This window comes from Dendropsophus ebraccatus, chromosome 15, assembly GCF_027789765.1.
Source record: "Dendropsophus ebraccatus isolate aDenEbr1 chromosome 15, aDenEbr1.pat, whole genome shotgun sequence".
NCBI classification, from domain to species: Eukaryota; Metazoa; Chordata; class Amphibia; order Anura; family Hylidae; genus Dendropsophus; species Dendropsophus ebraccatus.
This window is the reverse complement of record NC_091468.1, coordinates 40,250,554-40,275,156: the sequence shown is the minus strand read 5'-3', so window position 1 is coordinate 40,275,156 and position 24,603 is coordinate 40,250,554. Positions and strand designations below refer to the sequence as shown.

The following is a 24,603-nucleotide window of genomic DNA, read 5'->3' as shown; positions in this document are numbered from 1 at the left end:
TGTGGCATGAAAATTAAATTGGAGGGGGGAATAAGATCTTTAACTGCAAATGACAAAGTAGTTCACATTTGCCTGGTGATCTGGCAGAGTCGCCCTATATAAGCAATGGACGGAACGTTGGATGCAAAAGATCCAGCTTGATGCATACAGCGTTCCCATCCGGGGTGACATTTATAAACCCAGCCTTCTTCTATTCTTACAGCAATCATTTATATATTATTACAGTACTAATTAAACATAATCCTTTCCAACTGCATCCATTAAAATAACTTATAAAAAGTTATAAAATACAGGTGTAATGTCAAGTGAAATAACTAGAAGGAGCACTTAAAGAAAAAAATCCGTCAGCTGGCAGGGGCCGGGGGGAAATTGATTACAAGTACTAACTTACCTCCCCCTGTGCCCACAGTGAGCAGTTGGAGCGGCCGTGGGACCCCACCGGAAGGCATTTCCCCTCAAGTTGTGATGACGTCACGACTCGAAGGAAAAGGCATGTCTCGGTTGATGGACTGGCACTCAGCCAATCAGTGACTGAAGCAGCATCCTGTCCCAGTCACTGACTGGCTAAGTGGCCAGTCCCACGGCTGGTCTCGCTGCTCACCGCAGGCACGGGGAGAGGTAGGTTAGTACTTGTAATCAATTTCCCCCCGTATGTATTTCTTATTGGAGGTGTGATAGGCTGTCTATATACTAACCAATCCCTAGAAATCCCAAATAAATATTCTAAAGTTTAAAAAAATTTAATTCTGTCTAAAATCATTCCCTGAGTGAACATTTCGGAATTTGGCTGATGGGACTATTTCCTTACATATATCATTATTAGAGATGAGCGATCCTCGAGCATGCTGGAGTCCATCCGAATCCGATTGTTCGGCATTTGATTAGCGGTTGCTGCCGAAGTTGGATAAAGCCCTAAGGCTATGTGGAAATCATGGATATAGTCATTGGCTGTATCCATGTTTTCCAGACAACCTTAGAGCTTTATCCAACTTCAGCAGCCACCAATAATCAAATGCCGAACGTTCGGATTCGGATGCACTCGAGCATGCTCCAGGTTCGCTCATCTCTAATCATTATATAGACACTTTTCACAGTGTACTACTGTTTATTGGGCATTGTATAAAATCATTTAACCCCTTTAACTGTGTGTTTTTTTTTAAATTCCAATTAAAATGGGAAAGAATAGTTTTGTTAGCTTTCAGAATTGCATTGCAATCTATTGCAGAGCTATATGTACTAAATTTTTAGTTACTTAAGTCAAAAATATGCAGGTCCATGCTGAACATAAAAGAACTGATATATTGTACTAGATTTATACAAGGCTTAACATGACCATGCATATTAAGGGCGGATTCACACCTTGTTCTAACAGTTCGGTCATGAGTACTGTCAGCAGGCCTTTTGAGTTTTACAGGCAAAACAGGACTCCCCGCCGGAAGGCATTTTTCTCTGAGTTGTGATGACATCATGACTTGGGGGAAAAAGCCTGTCTCGGCTGATGGACTGGCCGCTCAGCCAATCAGTGACTGGAGCAGCGCCCTGTCCCAGTCACTGACTGACTGGGTGGCCAGTTCATCAGCTGGGTCATAACATGTCAGCTCTGGAGATCCCGGAGCCCGGAGCCCGGTCCTGCTGCTCACCGCGGGCACGGAGAGAGGTAAGTTAGTACTTGTAATCAATTTCCCCCCTGGAGATAAGGGCTGGGTGTGCTAAAATTTTAATGGCTACCCCTTTTGTTCTTGGAGAGAACCCCTCCCCATAGAGAACAAAGGAGCATTTATGCGTTCATGTGTATGGATGGGAAAAATAACTGTTGGTTATTGAAGGTATGTACAGACCTTTACATCTATAGTTTTTATCGATGTAGCAGCATTGATAATTGTACATAAAATATTATTGGTGTTCTCAGTAAATTCTAGAAACTCTTTGATGTTTCTGTGCAGAAACTCACTGGGAGGTGGGCAGGTGGTCTTGTTATACCCTAGGTTGTCCGGATCACTATTGTTGGGATCCCTGGCTTACCAGTATCAGTACCAGATAACTTTTTCTTTCCCTCGTAAAATGTGTGCTACCTACTATAAAAAGGGAAAGGAAAGAGGACATTAAAATCTCCAGGTAGAACTGTGTCTTCCATTTCTGACTGTAAACCGACTTCATGTAATATTCTTTAAGGAATTTTTTTCAAATATTGTGCACTAAAGGAGACTTTATATAATTTAGCTAATATTTCAGTGATATTCCTGATAATCTGAATACTGCTGCTTTAACTCATAGTTCTCTCGATGGAAACATGCTCACACCTTGATGGACAAAATAATGTACGGAGGCAGACAGACGATTCCGCAAGTGAATTTAGGTTTTTCATTTTCAATAAATATTAATGACCTAATGGCCTAAATGTCTCAAAGACAGACCGTACCAAAGTCATGTGACCAATGGAGGAGAATGGGCCATCTCAATATCAAATCGCTATGGTCAGTAGTCGGAAAGAAGTACCACTTATCCTTGGGAAAGAGGGGCCCAATTCTGATACATTTCATGAACATTTTAGGAACACTACCTGGTTCCTGGTGTTTACCCTGTTTAATATGTGTCAATAAAAGAAAATGAGGTGAATAAGATAACATCATAAAGCCTATTGATGTAAGTAGTGGGTGTATACCACACAAAGCAGCTGGTGTCGCTGGTAGGACTCTATCGCTAGTCTCTCAACCAGTGGCCAAGGTAAAGCACAATGTACCTTGACCTATATACAGTACCAATCATACCAGTGACTTCAATATTTGGTGCCAATACTGATACATGTAATAACTCTAGGTAATAAAATACCATAGTCTATTATGTGATGTAAAACGCCAATGGGGAAACTTATAAAGCTAGTGTAATAAAGTGTGGCGGCCCACAGCAACCAATACAATGACAATTGAAGACATGTCGGAAAACAAACGTTTTAACCTGTTGGCGTCCCCTGAACAGCACCTCCATTTTTACTTATAAACCTCACTTTATAATATAGACAGCTCTGCAACAAAATAACAAAAAGATAACAATCCCTCTAATCGTTCATTTCTTAACGTTACCTCATCCTATGAATGACGCCTGATCCTTTAAATTAGTTTTACACTCTGGGACACAGTAAAATGGCAGGCTTGGGATCCCTTTTTCCATAAACAGCGCCCCTCTTCAGGTTGTGTATGGTATTGCAGCTAAGTCATATTCATGTGACATTCATGGGAATGTGACATTGCTGCAGTATCAGCTACACCAAGAGCAGAGCTGTCTTTTCTAATCTTGAACGACCCCTTCAACATCCTATTTGTTCTGGTCCTCTTAACAAACATTATCTTTCTCAAGGAAGAACATTAAAGTGTTGTGTAGAGTGCACAGTGACATAAAGATTTGCTATGTACAATAAAACATTCATTTTTAGCTGGTTGGAAGGAATGAGAAAGGACTCTGGAAGAATATCATTAAATGGTGCTTTAAGAAGACCGCACGGTTCTCCATCAATAAACTGTGTTTCAGTTGCTATAATTAATATGCAGGACAATGCACCACAATGAAATAGCTGTATATATATATATATATCTTATATGTTTACAAAAATAAGCATTGCAGTGCGTATGTCCTCCACTAAAATCCCTGAATTAACGGCAGCTTTCTTGACTTATAGAAACTACTTCTAGAATTCTTCAAATAAGTTTCCTCTCTGTACATGCATAATAAATTAAAATTTTGTACTACAAAAAATGGCTGGTCTGTGAAAACTAGAATTTTTTTTTTTTTTTTGGATACGTATTCTCTGCCTTGGTTAATCCCATACTATGAGGTCTTTTGCTTAAACTGTAAATACAATATGGCCACATCCAGTGTACACTTCAAAATCTTTTATGTTGTATCATCTTCAAAAAGCATTTGTGCAAAATATGCCTTTTTTTTTAAGAAACCAGTGTCCATAACTGAATTAGCAAATTATTTATGACTTCTGTACATAGTAGCCGTTACCTACTATGGAGCTACGTATATAAAAATACTGTACCAGGCAGACTAGATAGAGCAGGTAGCAGACCTTCAGGTGCCACCATGGGTTATGAAAGAACCATTAATATACTGAACCATTACCCTATTGCATTGACTTCCAATGTTCAGTACTCCCCAGCACTAGAAACACACAACTAAGGGGCAACCAATGACTTTTCATTTGGCTGCAGTAATTACGAGAACAGATTGATACTGTCTCTACAATTTTCTACTGTTTTAAGAAAAAAAAAACCAAAACATTTGTTCATTGTATAAAAAGTTCTTTCCCGTGGTCTTTCTTCAGCATAAAATCGGAACATAATCCGTTTTCTTGAAAAGTTTCTATGTCAGCCTATGTCCTTGCTTCAGATGGGCACCGCTGCCCGCTGGGTTCATCAAATGTCATTCCATCTGAATATGGGAAAAAAGGGTTTTCAGCTATTTGATCCCTTCATATTCCTCATAGTGAATCCCTGGTAATGAATCATTTCCATTCTTCTGCAATGCTCCAACAATCTCTAGTTATAAATTACATTAAGTTCTTCACCAAATAACTTAAATAGAAGGATTTGTAGCAGACGTGATTGGGGGGGCTGGCTCTGGGCCAGTTAGCAGCCTTTTATCTAAAACCCTGGTCACTGTTAAAAAGGACAACTGTTAAGCAAATATCGGAACCTCAAACAATAAAAAAACAAAAAAAACACAAAAAGCTACGAAGAAAACATCCCCATAGGATAGAATGGGGAGGAGTAGGAAGAAGTAATTCCCCTGAACAGTGACCGGGACTCGACGACCTCCAGGTGCATCACCATTTCTTGGCGAAGGTCGTGTATTTGTATTGCACCACAAAGTAAGATGAAGTCTCTGACGTGTCTGCGTGTAGCTCAGATTCCTCCTCTGCACATGGGCAAGTTCACAAAGGTGAAAACATTGAATTCCGTGAGAATGGAGATACACAAGAAGATGCTGTACAAAAATAGACATGTTATTCCTAGCTTCTTGTCCAGTTTCCACTTGTTCAGATGAACGCCACAGACCTAGAATAAAGGTAGAAAAAGGAAACTATATAAGAAGGTGGTCTGGTCTGGTTAGCATATTTTAAAGGATTACTAAATTAAAGGGGTTATCCAGCCTTAGAAAAACATGGGCATTTTCTTCCAGAGACAACACAAATCTTGTCTCCAGTTCAGGTGTGGTTTGCAATTACGCTCCATTCGCTTCAATGAAACTGAGTTGAAAACCTGCACCTAAAGTGGAGGTGTGGCCTCCTCCTGCATCTAATGGATCATGATTTTCGCCTGGTAGCAGGCATAAATCATAGTAAAAATCTATGCCTCCTCTAAAACAGGCATAAAATTTGCACCTGTCTCAGGCTGGCCGGATTTATTAAGAGCCTTAGTAAATCCGATGTAGCACACGAATTCTGCTCAGACAAGGGGTGAAAAGAAAAAAGCTATACTTACCTTCCCTGCTTCCCCGCCACTGTTCTTATGGAGTCCATTTCTGCTGCATGACACTCCCAGGGTCAGCATCAGAAATTGCCTGTTTAGCCAGTAAATGGTACACCGCTGAGCAGGCAATTCCTTTTTTCAACCCTTATTGTGGAAATGCTGTGCAGAGGGACCAGGCTCCATGAGAACATTCGCTGAGGAGCAATGAAGGTGAGTATAATTTTTTTTTAAGGTGTTTATTTTTTCTTTTTACCATCTACCTGAGTAGAATTATGGATAAAGATTATCCCCTAGAATAACCCTTTCAGGACAGTTGGCAGCACTGACTTTATGTTACTAGGATGCATAACACTACTTAGGTAAATTTTCTCATGGTGCATCTTGTGTATGAGAAAAAGTTGTATTACATTCCCCAGATAAAGTCTGATTATGATACTTCAATCTTTCTCAATAACTAGGTCAAGAATGAAACTGTAGTCATGCAGAGTTTTACTACATACCGTAACAAACAAGGAAGCCAGGAGCAAAGCCACAGAATATATGAGCCCCCTACTGTTAAGATGTATCTGTAATAGAAGGACAGTAATTCATGATTACAAACTGAAATCCAAAATGTGATTCACAACTGCTTTTTACATTTCTACAAAATGCATAATATATATATATATATATATATATATATATATATATATATATATATCATAAATGTATTCTGCACCACTGCACAGAGATTTTTATCGCTCATATTCCCTTCGTTCCCCAATGGGGCTCACAATCTATATTCCAAATTAACCATCAGTGTGTTTATAGAGTATATGAGTACCTAGATGATTCCTATGCAAATATCCTATTCTATGAGAAAAGTATTTTTCAAACACCTGTTCCTCTTCTATGCAGATAGAACTGGTTACTCAAAAGAGGTAACGGATCCTCAAGGACTCTCTTGCTTTACCTAACATTTGTAAGCCAGAGTTAGGGCCCTATTCCACCGGACGATTATCGTTTGCATAATCGTTAACGATTAACAATCTCAAACGACCGCTATTGCAAAAGACCTGAAAACGTTCACTCATTTCCATGGAACGATAATCGTTACTTATGATCGTAATTGCGATAGTTTTTTCTTCACTATTAATTCGCTATTGCGCTCGTATCTATTGCGAACGACCGAACGATGTCTTATTCAATGCGAACGATTTGCGAACGTTTTGCGAACGAGCAACAATAAAAATAGGTCCAGGTCTTATAATCGTTAACTGCATCTCAACCGAACGATTATCGTTTAGATTCGAACGATTTAACGGTAATCTGAACGATAATCGTCCGGTGGAATAGGGCCCTAAGTCTTCAGTGGCTACATGTCACCAGCATCTTTTCTGAGTATGCCATTCAAATAGGATTAAGGGGCAACCTCAACTGTGAGTAAATTATGCTTCAGGTCTCTACACCTTATGAGCAGAGTCTAAGTTAACTGGATTGCAGAGCAACATCACCCTTAGCAACATTAAGCTGCATACACGCAGCTTAATGCAGAATCCACGAGGAAAGTGTTCCGTCTGGAATCACCTCTGGCGGAATTCTGTGCAAATTCATTTTTCATTTAATTGAATTGATGGTTAATTTTTTACAATTCCGCACTGAATGTCCGCAAGCATTCCGCATGGAATCCACTCTGATTCTGTGCTGAAAAATGTCACTCCTCGCACTGCTCAATTCATTTCAATGGGATTCCATCAGCGGAATCCACCAGAAGAATTGACACGTCAAATCTTCTGTCCGAAAGCTGGTCCGCCGTGGAAAATTCCGCACATAAATTCTGCTGTGTGAACTGCAGAGCGCAAATTCCATTGAACTCAATTGAATTTGGCTCTGCACTGTATTTTCAGGTAGAATTTTCAGTGAGGAATCAGCGCTGATTCCTCAGTGTGAACTGGCCCTTACTGTCCAATACATGTCTTTTACTTCACAGTCAGTGTCATCTCAGAGGTTTGTGCCCATATTGCTACACAGAGTGTGTTCGGTAAAGTTACCAAGTTATTTTTTGACAAAAAAGCCACATGTATGACATAATGATGCTCAGGGGCGGGTAGTGATTAATATATTCCAAATATGCTATAAATGTTCACACTCACTAGGTCCAAAGTTTCCCAATACCTCCCAGGTAAAGACACCAGTGGGAAGAATCACACCATGCAGGAAAGAGAGGTTTCTGAAGTATCTTTGTAAACTTTTCTTTTAATATCACATATATCACAAATATCACATTAATATCTGCCCAATATTAACTATATCCCATCACATAAAGAATATTTATTATTTCTAAGAACTAAAATTGTGATCTCCATCAGATGATGACTTGAAATGCACTTTCTTTGGCACAATAAATCAAAAGGTAACATCGTGTTCTAGGGAATTAGTGAAACCGAGTCTAAAGGTCTAGTTGTTAGGAATTATGAGACAACAGCCACAGAGAAGTATTTTCCATTGTATACAATGCATCACTAATGGAATGAATCAGTTTTTCCATGTGGAGGTCATGCCAAAGTTTATTAGCATATCTTGGACAGTGTTTTGGGGTTAATTGAGAAATCTTTTTGCTTAGTGTGTCCAGGATGCTAGTATGCATTATCATGATTTGATAAAGAGTATATATTTCCTTTATTACATACGGAATAGTTATTGTTTATACTAGAATTATTATATGTTGAAAATGAATAGGCCACCTCTGTTTGGCTTTTATTTCCCTTGATGAGGTTTTACAGCTTGCCTGGCAACAGTAGAGACATAAATCATGTGACCTCTGTCTCAGAAGGGAGGGGGAGAACAGAGGAGTGGAGACAGAATGGCCCAGGAAGTGAGAATATTCAGCAGCCTTAGGGTGTGAGTCAGGACGTGCTGCAGACAAGCCGCCCAATTCATGTAACAGAAACCTATTATAAACAAGCTTAGATTATGGGTGGGGATTGAATGGGGTTAAATCTTTCTTAGGCTACAAACACACACGCCGGATCTGCAGCAGATTTCACACTGCAAATTTGCAGCGAAATCCACTGTGGATCTATGGCTGGTCATTCTCAATGAGAAGACATTGACATCCTGCTGCGAGTATTTAAGTGACAGCCCCGTTAAGCGTGTGTGCCCCGTTATAGCCTTAGGCTAGTTTCACAAGTATTGCATCACAGCATTTTTCAGGCTGCGAGTTTTGATTTGATGCTCTGTACTATTACAGCCTATGGCTCTTCATTCTCACAGCGGATTTTTATTCCACTGTGACAATGTAGCCACTGCCCACTTAACTCATTAGCTGCTGGGCTTTAAACAAGCTAATACATTACCTGCTTGCGATCCCACCTGCTTCTCGGGCTCCAGGGTTACTGAAGTCCCGCTCAGCCAATCAGTGGCTATGGCGGGTTAGTGCATTGGCTGAGTGGGCTGTCAGTGACCCAGGAGCCGGAAAAGCAGACGGGAGCTCGGACAGGTAATGTATTACAGCGTACATTAGTATTGCAGCGTGAAATCCTCTGCGATATGGTACGAAATCATGACATGTAAATGGACCCTTACATCTATGCCTCCTTGGATACATCCTGGATAGGTGTAGACACAGCTATATTTTAGAAGGAGAGATCAAGTGACAGTCATGATAATCCACTTTTTTCTTTATGATAAGACTATGACAAGGTAGACGAAGGCCCAATCATGATGGACTTTAGTGTTGGTAAGTCCACAAATTCCCATTTTAATCTGGCCACACTTAATGTGCTTATTTAGCTTTTTTGTTTATTTTTTAAGCTGCCATTTCTTTAGACAGTGATATTTCATGTTTATACTGCTGTCTGTCCAGAAGTGTTGATCTGCTGCAATGGTAGGGGTCACGGTGCTTGCACCCCACCAATTTACATAACCGTCACATTGATCGGAAATTACTGTCTTTTGTGCACTGACACAATTAGGTCCTGGCTAGCTGTTCACGTAGGAAACCATGAGCATAGTGACATCTAGAGGTTCTAAAAATTATATTTTAGAAATTTTCTATTAGACATCAAGATTATGTTTACATGGTTATAAAAGCCATGTGTATAAACTAGTATATACGCATGGTTTTTACGCGTGGTTTTTAAATACAGGACTGAAACATGGCAAGCAGAAAAGCGAAAATCAGCAAGGTTCCAGCCGGCGCTTCACCTATTGGGACCTACTGGGACTGTGACCAGAGATGAGCGAACCTGGAGCATGCTCGAGTCCATCCGATCCTGATCATTCGGCATTTGATTAGTGGTGGCTGCTGAACTTGGATAAAGCCCTAAGGCTATGTGGAAAACATGGATATAGTCATTGGCTGTATCCATGTTTTCCAGACAACCTTAGAGCTTTATCCAAGTTCAGCAGCCACAGCTAATCAAATGCAGAACGATCGGGCTTGGATGGACTCGAGCATGCTCAAGGTTCGCTTATCTCTAACTGTGACTGATAAATACCTTGTTTATACTCATTTATGCTAGTCTATACTGATAAGGAGCACATACAGTTAATGGGCGGTACTTGCCTGTGCTGACACTGTCCCGGGCTCGTAATTCCAGGCAAAAATAGGACAGAACCTTAAATTTTCTGACCTATTTTAAAAAGCATACCTAATAGAAGCCTATGGGATCCATAGGCTTCTAATTTACTAGATATTGAAGGACCATATTGAAATACAACGCACTGTAGAACTCCCTGTTAAATGAAAAAGAAACTCTCTGGTCTTCTTGGAGTTATAATAAAAATTTTGGCATGCAGTTTTTGATTATTATATGAAATGTGTTAGAATTTTAAAGAAGGACAATCCCTAAAGTAAGAGAACCATCAGTAAATCTAATCCCTTGTCTTTTTCCTTCTAGTTATTAGAAATTCTGTTCAGTCGTTACTGTCCCAAGCACGGTCTTCCAGCTTTTCCTGCCAATATATATGTTTCAGTGAAATGATAGAATCAGGGATTTGATCAAATTGCAATTTCACCACACATTAAATTTTTATTTTTCTGGTTTCGCAGCGTACTTTATGCAAGCCTACCATTGCAAAGTACAATTAGTGGCACAAAAAATAAGGGCTCATGTGGGTCTCTAGGTGAAAAAATGCAAGTGCTATGGCCTTTTAGGCACAAGGAGGAAAAAAACGAAAGCGCAAAAATGGAAATTGGCCCGGTCCTCAAGGGGTTAAATCACTAGGAAAGCTGACATAAATCCCTATACCTCATTACACCACCCATTCAGAATGAACCTACTAGAAGTCTTCAGCGGTCATGAAACAGACGTAACCTGATACTCCTGGGCCCCAGTGCAACATACCTAACAACCTCCCACCTAGCATGTGCCATATATAATACTGATGTCTTCTAATGGGGCACAGTTGGCCCCCTCAGCCCAGGTGCAGCTATTGCCTTTTTACCCCTACAGCAACACACCTGTATTATGGTGCGTTTACACGAAACGATTATCGTTCGAATTTTAGCAATAACGATCGCATTGCAGCGATAATCGTTCCGTGTAAACACAGCTAACGATCAAGCGACGAGCGATAAATCGTTCATTTTAATCTTTCAAAACGTTCTCAAATTGTCATTAGCTAAAAATTCACAGATCCCTTCGTGTAAATAGTCTTTCAAAGATTTACCCTATGTGTGAGATGGGCTTAAGCGATCTTAAAAACGATGGCAATAACGATTTTTCTAATGATTTTTCGAACGATTTATTCTTCTAAACGTTAATTGTTATAAAAAACAAATCGTTGCTTCAAAATCGTTAAACGATTGATTGGGCGAATTATTGCTCCGTGTAAATGCAGCATTAGTTTAGTAGTTTAGAGTTGCTGCCTCAGGTGGCAGGTCTAGTTCTATAGCCAGCAAAAGTAGAAGATAGATAGATAGATAGATAGATAGATAATGAACTTGTATCGATCTGTCCTTTAAACCTTTTTTTTCGTTTTGTATAAGATGAGAAGTATGTGAAACAGCTGGAAACATCCCCGGTTCAAGTTTATATTCCTATCTAATTGGCAACTCCCATTAAAAGTTTTACATGGTGAAGTAATTCACACAGGAAATCATGTCATGCGCCTTAGTGGCGGCGTGGGGTTTCTGGGCTCTGATTGAACTACAGCTGTTCTTCTCTGTTTGTTTTTAAAGTCACAAAGTGTAAAAATAATATCACCTCCTCGATCGGAACATAAGTAAGCACCATCTGCAATATGTGCCCAGTAAAGAGGGAAAATCTCCCCAGGAGGTCGTCCGAGGTCAGTGTATGTGGACGGATTCAGATCACAATCCAGCACAATAAATAGCACAAGGTAAAACTGTGGCTTGATGCAAGAATTAAAGGGGTACTCCTATCTCAACCAACATAGTTAAACTTGTAGGGTTCATTCACTTAGTGAGTGCTCTCACACTCAGGACGCCTTACATTCTGCATACAACCTTGCTTATTAAGTGGGGCCTTGTTCATGATAATATAGTATTTTATTTATATAAGTAAATGTATAGCATGATATATAAAATGTAGGAAGTGAAGGTGAAAATTGTTTCAGAACTTTAGCCTGAAATTAGCATATAAGAGAAATGCTTATAGCACTTATCTAGCTTAAGGTTATTTTCACACTGCGTATGAATCCGTCCGTAGATCGTACGCCGCCATACATGTGCGGCTGAAACTACGGGCGTGGAAAAAAATACACATACGGCCGGATGCGTACGCACTGCGAACATACGCCCGTAGTACAGTTCTGCTTCCCTAACTTGATTCAAAGCGATCTGAGACAGGTCATTTACTTGGAAATCTTCGCCCAGCCCCGTACACCACACAGAACCTTTTGGATCGAAAAATCAAGTTCAATTTGGCTGAAATAAGTACTTCGTACGGGACCGCATGGAAATCCACGGCCGTGAGTTTCAACACTTCCGTCCTCAAACAATGGTCTTGTTAATTTTTCACGGCGCAGTATACGATCCGGCCGTAAACTCATACGTAGTGTGCACTGTACGGGCGTATATCGTATACTTCCAAGCGAACGCATCAACCTCAAAACTACGTGCGTATATTCGCGGTTCGCACTACGGACGGATTCATACGCAGTGTGAACATAGCCTAAAGGCGAAGTCTGTCAATTTTTTTAAATCTGGGGGGAATTTGATCAGGAGTAGAACTTACCTATCCCCGTACCTGCGGTGAGCGGCGGGACTGGCTTCAGGACCCCCACTGGGCTATCAACTATGCAAAAGAACACTGCAGAGACACCATCACATGTCTCGACGTCAGTGAACTACCCAGACCTTCCTATTATCACAACATGGGGGGAAAAGCACCTTCGGGCGGGGGTCCTGATAAAATTCCCCCTTGCATCTGCCGGCTTCCTGACTTTAAAAATTGCTGGACTCCTTTAAAGGGAATCTGTCAGCTCTATATCATGCTCACAGATGAAGTGTCAAGGAGGTATTGCCAAGCATCAGCATGCATGCCTCCTTCCTCTCCCACCCCTGTCTTGACAAATGACTAGTATAGCAATGATCTGCTGCTGTCTCTCCGCAGAATAGGAACGGTGGCAGCAGACGATTGCTATCTGCTATGGGCTGCCTCGACAATCTAGCGATCACCTGGACAGACTCCCTGAAGCTCCCCCCGCCCCCCGGACTCACCCGCTTAGTGCCACCGCGTGTAATAGCGACAGTGAGCGGGGAACGAGGAGAAAACGAGCGCTCTTTTGCTCCTCCAGTCGCCCCGTGTAATAGGGGCTTAAGAGCCTGGTGTCTTTGTTTTCAATCTATGCCTGCAACTCTGAGAATCATACAAAGTAAACTTTCTTTAAAGTGTTCCTGTCGTTATAACTTTCAAAATCTAAACCAACAGGGAATGTGAAATAAACCATGTTTGCAATTTACATTCATCGTATTTTTTTTAAAGTTTTCATGTTGTAAAAAAAAATCTATACTTACTTGTATCCAGGTCCAGTCTCTGGAAGGCAGCTTTTTAGTCTTGTGCTGGTTGAAAAAGAGACTAAATGCAGGAAGTCCCGTTATCTGTGCTCACAGAGAAGGCAGTCATGTGACTGATGAACACATGAGTGTGACTCTCTGTACAGGTCAGACTTCATGTTTTTAGTCTCTTTTCTAGTTTTTTTTTTTCCTTTTCATCCCAGCGGTCTAAACCTTTCTTTATTTTAGAATCCTCCTCTATAAGATGTCTGTACAATCTGGTCCCTAATATTAAGAATATTTTAGCATGACATGCCCTGAGGAGAGAATATCTTCATGTCTACACTTCTCGGATACAGTATTTTACTTGAAAGTAGCCGTGCATCATAGAAAGCATCTCTAAAACTAACAGTGAGTACCCTGGGGAAATAACACAGGCCAAGGAGGTCACTCTGCCAGGAAAAAACTGAGAGAAATAGATGTCACAGCTGACCTGGGCTGGAATATCTGTATCTCTCTAGGCAGACGCCATGCTGGCCAAACTAGCTTATTTGCATTCTGTAAATTCCAATGAACTTTTTGCAGTTTGGTACAGGAGACATTTAAAGGAGTACTACTGAGAATTAGAAAAAGTTATACAGATTTGTAAATTACTCTTTTACTAAAAAAAAAAAACCTCAAGTGTTCCAGTACTTATCAGCCGCTGCTGTACCAGTAACAGCCGCCTCTGTATGTAACAGGAACTGTCCAGAGCAGTAGTAAATCTCCATAGAAAATCTCCCCTACTATGCACAGTTGCTGACACAGACAGAGGTGGCACCAGAGAGCACTGTGTCAGATTGGATAGAATACACCACTTCCTGCAGGACATACAGCAGCTGATGAGTACTGGAGGACTGGAGATTTTTCAAACAGAAATAGTTTACTAATGTATATGACTTTCTGAAAATTCTCTGGAGTACCCCTAAGGTTCCTCTGCATTACACTTTCTTAAAAGACGCCTCCACAATAAATCACCAGGGATATTGCAACAATATACCGGTATATGAAAATTAAATCGAACACACTATGGGGGAGATTTATCAGACATGGGGCGAGATTTATCAACCATGGCGTAAAGTGAAACTGGCTCAGTTGCCCCTTGCAACCAATCAGATTCCACCTTTCATTCCTCACAGACTCTTGTGAAAATGAAAGGTGGAATCTGATTGGTTGCTAGGGGCAACTGAGCCAGTTTCACTTTACACCATGGGGAGATTTATCAAACTCAGTACCCCATGAATGACCATCAGGCCCTTCACTTGGTGTATGCACCGTGTATCAGTTTTGCCAAGTTTATCTTTAAATGGGTGCTGTCAGTTTAAATCTTTTGCAGGTATTACGAGTATTCAGACCCCTACTAGACTGTGCCAGGTGAAATGCACACTACGTTCTTTCCCAGCTCTGTTCCATGTGACTGAGTGGGATTCCAAATGTAAGGCAATGGGACTGTCTTGGCTAAGTGCACAAAATGAGGAGAGAGAAGCGCTCAGATGTGCACTTCTCCCCCTGCTTGTTCTAGTGATTGGTTGGTGTCTGAACAGTGTCTAACAGTAGCTGCAAAATTCTAAAACACCTTTATATTTCAAATAAGTGAATAACTAAAATGCTTTGTTTTATGAGTAATAAAATGTTTCCCTAACAGTCCCTAACAGTCAGTATATGGTGCACTGGCTACTTTCCAAAAGTAGAAGAAACTATAAATACGATTACACTTAAAACAAGCGCTCTGTTACACTGATCTCCATAAACTGCGGCTGATCCCTTCAGCAATTGTAATGGTACAGGAGGAGATACAGTGAGTCAGGGTTCAGCGCAGTCCGGCTCCTCAATCTCTGGGATTTACAGCCATCACATTTATCTGCTCACTAATCCCCCCTCCCCCCATGACATGCTCTGTGTTATAAATGTTATGCAGGCTTCATGTTGGGATCAATCTTAATTTAAAGGAGTAGTTTACAAAAAAAAAATTCTTTAAAATCAACTGATCTAAAAAAGTGCCAGAGATTTGTAATTTACTTCTATTATTCTTTCCAGTCTGGAGAGCAGGAGAGGTTTTCTATGGGGATTTGCTCCTGCTCTGAACAGTTCCTGACATGGACAGAGGTGGCAGCAAAGAGCCCTGTGCCAGACTGGAAGAAATACACCACTTCTTGCAGGACATACAGCAGCTGATAAGTACTGGAAGACTTGAGATTTTAAGTATTACAAATTTCTGGCACTTTCTCGCACCAGTTTTTTTTTTTTTTTTTTGTGAACTACTCCTTTAAACAGTTCTGGAAAACGTGCATAAGATGATACCAGCAACAGCAAGTAACTTACATATGAACCGTAGTCCACAGCCAGAGTCTGTAACGCCCAAGGAAGCCCCAGACCAATAAGGATATCAAATACATTGCTTCCAATAGAGTTCGAAACAGCCATATCTCCCATACCTGAGAGGAGAAGAATATTCATATGAGATTTGTATACATATATATGGTTAATTATATCCATGACTGAATATAGAACATAGGAAGATAAAAGATTGACGGCAGAAAAAGACCACCTGCTCTATCTAGTCTGCCTTTAATATTTCCCTTCTTATTATCTTAGAATACTCATACAGTGGTACCTCGGTTCTCAAACTGCTCAGAACTCAAACTGTATTTTCATGGAAAGTTGGCTTTGGTCCTCAAACTCTTTCTCGGTTCTCAAACACTTTTCAGGCACCCAGTCTTGAAGTACAGTAATACCATGGCATTCGAATGAAAATTTACCCGGAAGAAATGTTCAGAATTCAAACTTTGTTCGGAATCTGAATGTTTTTGTAAGTGCTTTACATACAGTACAGTACTGTATGAGGCTATGTTCACACTATGTATGTGTGCGGCTGTATTTTTTATGCGGCTGTAAATGTGCGGATGAAACTACGTCCGTGGGAAAAAATAGACATGCGGCTGAAAACATACGGTCATTTACTTGGAAATCTGGTTCAACTAAAAATAACAAATAAAATCTTAAGAAAGTGATGCAAACACCTCTGGATGCATCTGGGAAAGCAGGGAAACAGTTTACATGAATTGCTATTACGGGGGTTTGCGATCCTCTGCAGTATGCCGATGCCTCTCATGGTTAATATATTGAATTAATAAAACACATTTTCGTTGTAATAAAGTCCCTTTCGTTGTTCAATAATTAAATTTAAACGATTCCATCATTTTGCAATTAAATATACTGTTAAAATAAATATATATATAAATAAATGTATATTTATATATATATTTATTTTTTGACAGTATATTTATTTGCACAATGATGGATTTGTTTAAATTAAATTATTGAACAACGAAACTGATTTTATTTCAACGAAAATGTGTTTTATTAATTAAATATTAATTAGTACAGGAAGCTCCAGTAAGCCGTTAATTCATATTGCCGGCAATAGAGCATTCTGTACTAATCATCACTTTACTTTAATTAAAACATCAAATGTTTCTTCTAATTATGTTATCACAATAGCATTATTAGAAGAAACATTTAGAATTATATGTGCGCTCAGCTGATTGGCTGTTCGGCTGAGCGCACATATAATTAGCGGGTCCGCAGCACAGTGACTTCATTGTGCTATGGACCAGCGAAGAGGACACATCGGGGTGAGTATAGAGCTCTCCCCACCCCCTCCCCAGCACTGCTCCCCTCCCAGCAAGGAAGGGGGGTCACTTAACCCCTTCCTTGCTGGGATGGGTGCAGTCTGACATCGGTCTGGCCCCCAAGGGGTTAAGGGGGATACAATACATCCTCCCTTAACCCCTTGGGGGCCCGACTGTAAGCAGCGATCTGTAAAGATGCTGCATACTGTAAGGAGCACAACACCGCTCACAATGATGGGTGTTGTGCTCCTGTTTGTGTGTTTTTTGTGTGTTTCTCCCTTTTTGCTTTTCAGATATCGGTATCCTGGGGATTACGTCGGATTCCGTGGACTACGTCGATGACCAGCGGTTGTTTGTTGTTTTTTTTTTAAATAAAATGGTCAATGAGGGGTGTGGGGGTGTTTTTATTTGAATAAAAAAATTTTTTAACTTGTGTCTTGTCTTTATTTCTTTACTTTATATAATTAGTAGTGGAAGCCGTCTAATAGACGGAATCCATTACTAAGTTGGGGCCTAGTGTTAGCCGGTATAAAATGGCTAACACTAACCCCCCATTATTACCCCAGTACCCAATGCCACCAGGGGTACTGGGAAGAGCCGGGTGCCAGTGGTCCCGGAGCGTCAAAATTGGCGCTCCTGGACCGGGCGTCAGCAGGCTGGTAAGATTTAGGCTGGGGAGGGCATAAACCAATGGCTCTTCCCACCCTGGTGTTACCAGGCTGCTGTCGTTTGGTTTTTAACCCTGCTGGTTATAAAAATAGGGGGAACCCTATGCGGTTTTTTTTTAAAATAAATAAATAATAAAAAAAAACGCATAGGGTCCCCCCTATTTTTATAACCAGCCGGGTTAAAAACCAAACGACAGCAGCCTGGTAACACCAGGGTGGGAAGAGCCATTGGTTTAGGCCCTCCCCAGCCTAAATCTTACCAGCCTGCTGCCGCCCGGTCCAGGAGTGCCAATTTTGACGCTCCGGGACCACTGGCACCCAGCTCTTCCCAGTACCCCTGGTGGCATTGGGTACTGGGGTAATTATGGGGGGTTAGTGTTAGCCATTTTATACCGGCTAACACTAGGCCTCGACTTAGTAATGGATTCTGTCTATTAGACGGCTTCCACTACTAATTATATAAAGTAAAGAAATAAAGACAAGACACAAGTTAAATTTTTTTTTATTCAAATAAAAACACCCCCACACCCCTCATTGACCATTTTATTAAAAAAAAAACAACAAACAACCGCTGGTCATCGACGTAGTCCACAGAATCCGACGTAATCCACAGGATACCGATATCTGAAAAACAAAAAGGGAGAAACACACAAAAAACACACAAACAGGAGCACAACACCCATCATTGTGAGCGGTGTTGTGCTCCTTACAGTATGCAGCATCTTTACAGATCGCTGCTTACAGTCTGGCCCCTAAGGGGTTAAGGGAGGATGTATTGCATCCCCCTTAACCCCTTGGGGGTCAGACTGATGTCAGACTGCACCCATCCCAGCAAGGAAGGGGTTAAGCCAATCAGCTGAGCGCACATATAATTCTAAATGTTTCTTCTAATAATGCTATTGTGATAACATAATTAGAAGAAACATTTGATGTTTTGAGTAAAGTAAAGTGATGATTAGTACAGAATGCTCTATTGCCGGCAATATGAATTAACGGCTTATAGAGCTTCCTGTACTAATTAATATTTAATTAATAAAACACATTTTCGTTAAAATAAAATCAGTTTCGTTGTTCAATAATTGAATTCTAACGAATCCATTATTGTGCAATTAAATATACTGTCAAAAAATAAATATATATATAAATATACATTTATTTATATATACTGTATATTTATTTTAACAGTATATTTAATTGCACAATGATGGATTCGTTAGAATTAAATTATTGAACAACGAAAGGGACTTTATTACAAAGAAAATGTGTTTTATTAATTTAATATATTAACTATTAGAGGCATCGGCATTCGGCATCATTGCCGGCTATTTTTGAAGTACTCCGTACAGACCGCCTGTCAATCCACGGCCGCATTTCCAGCCGCAAACAATGAATGGTCTTGTTCATTTTTTACGGGTCCGTTTACGATCGGGCCGTAGATTCATACATAGTGTGCACTGTGCAGCCGTATATCGTATACTTTCCAGCGTACGCATGAACCACCAAAAATACCGCCGCACAATTACAGCCGCAAATACAGCCGCACAGTTACATAGTCTGAACCTAGCCTAAGACTGCTGGAGTGCATAAACAGTACAGTAGTAGTACAGTCACTGCACCACCATCTCCCATCCTGTACTGTATAAGACTGCTGGAGTGCATATACAGTGCAGTAGTAGTACAGGCAGTGCACCACCATCTCCCATTCTGTACTGTATAAGACTGCTGGAGTGCATATACAGTACAGTAGTAGTACAGTCAGTGCAGCACTATCTCCCATCCTGTACTGTATAAGACTGCTGGAGTGCATATACACAGGGCCGGCCTTTGGGGTGTGCGACCTGTGCGGTTGCACAGGGCGCATAACTCCCGGCCAGCAGGGGGGCGCTCTGGCAGACAGTGACAGCTGCACATTTAGCTATAGAAATGTGTGCTGTCTCTGTCTGCAGGAGCGCCAGAACACTATAGGAGGAGGAAGGCGCAGGGCGATCAGCCATAGAGGCGCCCGGGCAGAGAGGCAGCTCTGCATACCTATCTTTGGTGTAGAAAAGATCACTGTATGTCTGCAGGAGCGCCGTTAGAAACCACTGTATGAGCAGGGTGCCGGGCGGCCAGCTGGGGGAGCGATCGGGGCGGACAGACATACACAGCACGACACTGTCACATAATGCATGTTGTGTATGTCTGTCGGCCCCGATCGCTCCCCCTGCTGGCCGCCCGGCACCCTGCTCCTACAGTGGTTTCTAACGGCGCTCCTGCAGACATACAGCGTACCGTTCCTTTCTACACCAAATATAAGTATACAGAGCTGCCTCTCTGCCCGGGCGCCTCTATGGCTGATTGCCAGCGTCTCGTGCGTCCCGACGGATGAGTGACGTCACTGGAGCGACGCCCGCCGAGCTGAGGAGAGGAGACGCGCGGCGGGGAGCCAGGTGAGTTAAAGTGTCTGTTTTTTTTTGTATGTGTGTTTGTTAGTGCCTACATGGGGAGGGGATGGGGTGGCAACTCCCTACCTAGAGCTACCCACAAGTACCTACCTACAGTTACCTATAACTAACTACAGCTACCCACAACTACCTATACCTAACTACCTACCTACAACTACCTATAACTAACTACCTACAACTACCTACCAACAACTACCTATAACTACCTACCTACAACTACCTATAACTAACTACCTACAACTACCTACCAACAACTACCTATAACTAACTACCTACAACTACCTACCTATAACTATCTACCTACAGCTACCTATAACTACCTACAGCTACTTATAACTACCTACCTGCAGATACCCACAACTACCTACAGCTCACTATCTATAACTATCTACCTACAGCTACAGATAACTACCTACCTGCAGATACCCACAACTACCTACAGCTACCTATCTATAGCTACCCCCATCTCCTATCTGTACAGCAGCCCTGCCCACCAGCCTCATCCCCCTCCTCTCATCTCTCTCCTATTGTTTGTAATGGCTAACCACCATTTTACATCTTTCCCCAAATTTCCTCTTATTTCCATCTTTTCCCTGCCCTTCTTTCCTTCTCCGATACTGCCAATTCCACCTCTCTATGATCTATCTCAGGAGATCGCTCTTGCTCTGACATTCTGGTGCTCAAGTGACAAATAAGTGCGCTTGTGCATTATATGGGGGCACAGAGGGGGCCTGACTACTGTTTGGTGGCATGTATTTGGCATACTGCTTATATGGGGGCACAGAGCAGCCTGACTACTATTTGGGGGCATGTATTCGGCATGCTGCTTATATGGGGGCACAGAGGGGGCCTGACTACTATTTGGGGGCATGTATTGGGCATACTGCTTATATGGGGGCACAGAGCAGCCTGACTACTATTTGGAGGCATGTATTGGGCATACTGCTTATATGGGGGCACAGAGCAGCCTGACTACTCTTTGGGGGCATGTATTGGGCATACTGCTTATATGGGGGCACAGAGCAGCCTGACTACTATTTGGAGGCATGTATTGGGCATACTGCTTATATGGGGGCACAGTGCAGCCTGACTACTATTTGGAGGCATGTATTGGGCATACTGCTTATATGGGGGCACAGTGCAGCCTGACTACTATTTGGAGGCATGTATTGGGCATACTGCTTATATGGGGGCACAGGGCTGCCTGACTACTATTTGGAGGCATGTATTGGGCATACTGCTTATATGGGGGCACAGTGCAGCCTGACTACTATTTGGAGGCATGTATTGGGCATACTGCTTATATGGGGGCACAGAGCAGCCTGACTACTATTTGGAGGCATGTATTGGGCATACTGCTTATATGGGGGCACAGTGCAGCCTGACTACTATTTGGAGGCATGTATTGGGCATACTGCTTATATGGGGGCACAGTGCAGCCTGACTACTATTTGGAGGCATGTATTGGGCATACTGCTTATATGGGGGCACAGAGCTGCCTGACTACTATTTGGAGGCATGTATTCAGCATGCTGCTTATATGGGGGCACAGAGGGGCCCTGACTACTATTTGGAGGCATGTATTGGGCATACTGCTTATATGGAGGCACAGAGGGGGCCGACTACTATTTGGGGGCATGTATTGGACACACTGCTTATATGGGGGCACAGAGTGGTCTCTGTTACTGTGTGAAGTGATACAGATGAGGATTTGTATGGCGATGAGGATGGTGCTGCATTAGAGAGGAGCCTAACATGTTTCTCTGGCAGATTCTGCGGAGTCGAGGTGTCACCAGGAAAAGTCTCCATGATGGTCTAAACAAAAAGAAAAGAAAAAGGGCCTGCAAAAACATCACCTGCCATTCATACAGAGAAAACGCCCCCTGTGAGTCTAGTATTGAGTATTGTCGTATGTTAATGTATTATTATTTTTTAGTTGTATGTGGTATTACAGTTTGTCTCTATTCACACCAATGAAACTGGGTTGTAATACCACACACAACCTGAGGACTGGGAAGGAGCAGTTTATGAAAGATAGTAGCCATGTTTTTTTTAATCCTGGATAACTCCTTTAATAGGGTTGTCTAAAATTGGAAAGGACAGCTACTTTGTTGCAGAAACAGCACAGCCACAGGGACAGCAGCAGCTCTGTCCCTGTGTGTGTGTGTGTGTATATATATATATACATATATATATATATATATATATATATATATATATATATATATATATTTTATTATGGTGTCCTGGGGGGGGGGCGCCAGAAGACGGTTTCGCACAGGGCGCCATCTACCCTAAGGCCGGCCCTGCATATACAGTACAGTAGTAGTACAGTCAGTGCAGCACTATCTCCCATCCTGTACTGTATAAGACTGCTGGAGTGCATATACAGTACAGTAGTAGTACAGTCAGTGCACCATCTCCCATGCTGTACAGTACTATATAAGGCTGCTGGAGTGCATATACAGTACAGTAGTAGTACAGTCAGTGCACCATCTCCCATACTGTACAGTACTGTATAAGACTGCTGGAGTGCATATACAGTACAGTAGTAGTACAGTAGTGCACCACCATCTCCCATCCTGTACTGTATAAGACTGCCTGAGTGCATATACAGTACAGTAGTAGTACAGTCAGTGCACCACCATCTCCCATCCTGTACAGTACTGTATAAGACTGCTGGAGTGCATATACAGTACAGTAGTAGTACAGTCAGTGCACCACCATCTCCCATCCTGTACAGTACTGTATAAGACTGCTGGAGTGCATATACAGTACAGTAGTAGTACAGTCAGTGCACCACCATCTCCCATCCCTTACAGTGCTGTATAAGACTGCTGGAGTGCATATACAGTACAGTAGTAGTACAGTCAGTGCACCACCATCTCCCATCCTGTACAGCAGTGTATAAGACTGCTGGAGTGCATAAACAGTACAGTAGTATTACAGTCACTGCACCACCATCTCCCATCCTGTAGTGTATAAGACTGCTGGAGTGCATATACAGTACAGTAGTATTACAGTCACTGCACCACCATCTCCCATCCTGTAGTGTATAAGACTGCTGGAGTGCATATACAGTACAGTAGTAGTACAGTCAGTGCACCACCATCTCCCATCCTGTACTGTATAGGGCTGCTGGAGTGCATATACAGTACAGTAGTAGTAGAGTCAGTGCACCACCATCTCCCATCCTGTACAGTGCTGTATAAGACTGCTGGAGTGCATATACAGTACAGTAGTAGTAGAGTCAGTGCACCACCATCCCCCATCATGTACTGTATAAGACTGCTGGAGTGCATATACAGTACAGTAGTAGTACAGTCAGTGCACCACCATCTCCCATCCTGTACAGCAGTGTATAAGACTGCTGGAGTGCATAAACAGTACAGTAGTATTACAGTCACTGCACCACCATCTCCCATCCTGTAGTGCAGGGGTACTCAACAACTTTTAGTGAAGGTCCACTTACCGGGGTCTATTGTCAGGTGAAGGTCCGAGCTGAACATCAGTAGGAAACGTGTTTTGTTACTTTGTCACAAACGTTCAACTATTTATATACAGAATTGCTGCTTATTAGCGGGAAAATTGGCATTTTTTTCTCTCTCACCAGGCCTTTGATATTAGGTACAAAGGGGGTGACTGCCCTGGTAGTATATAGCCCCCCTGTTGCTCCCCCAGTAATGTATAGCCCCCCCCCTGTGCGCTCTCCCTCAGTAGTATATAGCCCCCTGTTGCTCCCCCAGTAGTATATAGCCCCCTGTGAGCTCCCCCCAGTAGTATATAGCCCCCCTGTGCGCTCTCCCCCTGTAGTATATAGCCCCCTGTGAGCTCCCCCCAGTAGTATATAGCCTCCCCGCGCTCTCCCCCTGTAGAATATAGCCCCCTGTGAGCTCCCCCCAGTAGTATATAGCCCCCCTGTGCGCTCTCCCCCTGTAGTATATAGCCCCCTGTGCGCTGTCCCCCAGTAGTATTTAGCCCCCTGTGAGCTCCCCCAGTAGTATATAGCCCCCCTGTGCTGTCCCCCTGTAGTATATAGCCCCCTGTGAGCTCCCCCCAGTAGTATATAGCCCCCGTGAGCTCCCCCCAAGTAGTATATAGCCCCCCTGTGAGCTCCCCCCTGTAGTATATAGCCCCCTGTGAGCTCCCCCTGTAGTATATAGCCCCCCCGTGCGCTGTCCCCCTGTAGTATATAGCCCCCTGTGAGCTCCCCCCGTAGTATATAGCGCCCCTGTGCTCTCCCCCCAGTAGTATATAGCGCCCCTGTGCTCTCCCCCCAGTAGTATATAGCCCCCTGTGAGGTCCCCCCCAGTAGTATATAGCCCCCCTTGTGCTTTCCCCCTGTTGTATATAGCCCCTGTGAGGTCCCCCCTGTAGTATATAACCCCCTGTGCGCTCCCCCCAGTA

At 42.3% G+C, this 24,603-nt stretch overlaps 1 protein-coding gene across 1 annotated transcript in view; it reads right to left on the bottom strand.

Annotated features, from left to right (window-relative positions):
- Positions 1 to 1,011: 1,011 nt before the first annotated feature.
- Positions 1,012 to 24,603, bottom strand: part of SLC24A3 (solute carrier family 24 member 3) — a 271,916-nt gene continuing 248,324 nt past the window's right edge. The window contains exons 15-17 of the mRNA XM_069954804.1: positions 15,775 to 15,887; positions 5,972 to 6,037; positions 1,012 to 5,057 (exon numbers count right to left, since the gene is read on the bottom strand). Coding sequence (XP_069810905.1) covers positions 4,905 to 5,057; positions 5,972 to 6,037; positions 15,775 to 15,887 — 332 coding nt within the window. The 3' untranslated portion in view covers positions 1,012 to 4,904. The remainder of the gene's footprint in view (positions 5,058 to 5,971; positions 6,038 to 15,774; positions 15,888 to 24,603) is intronic.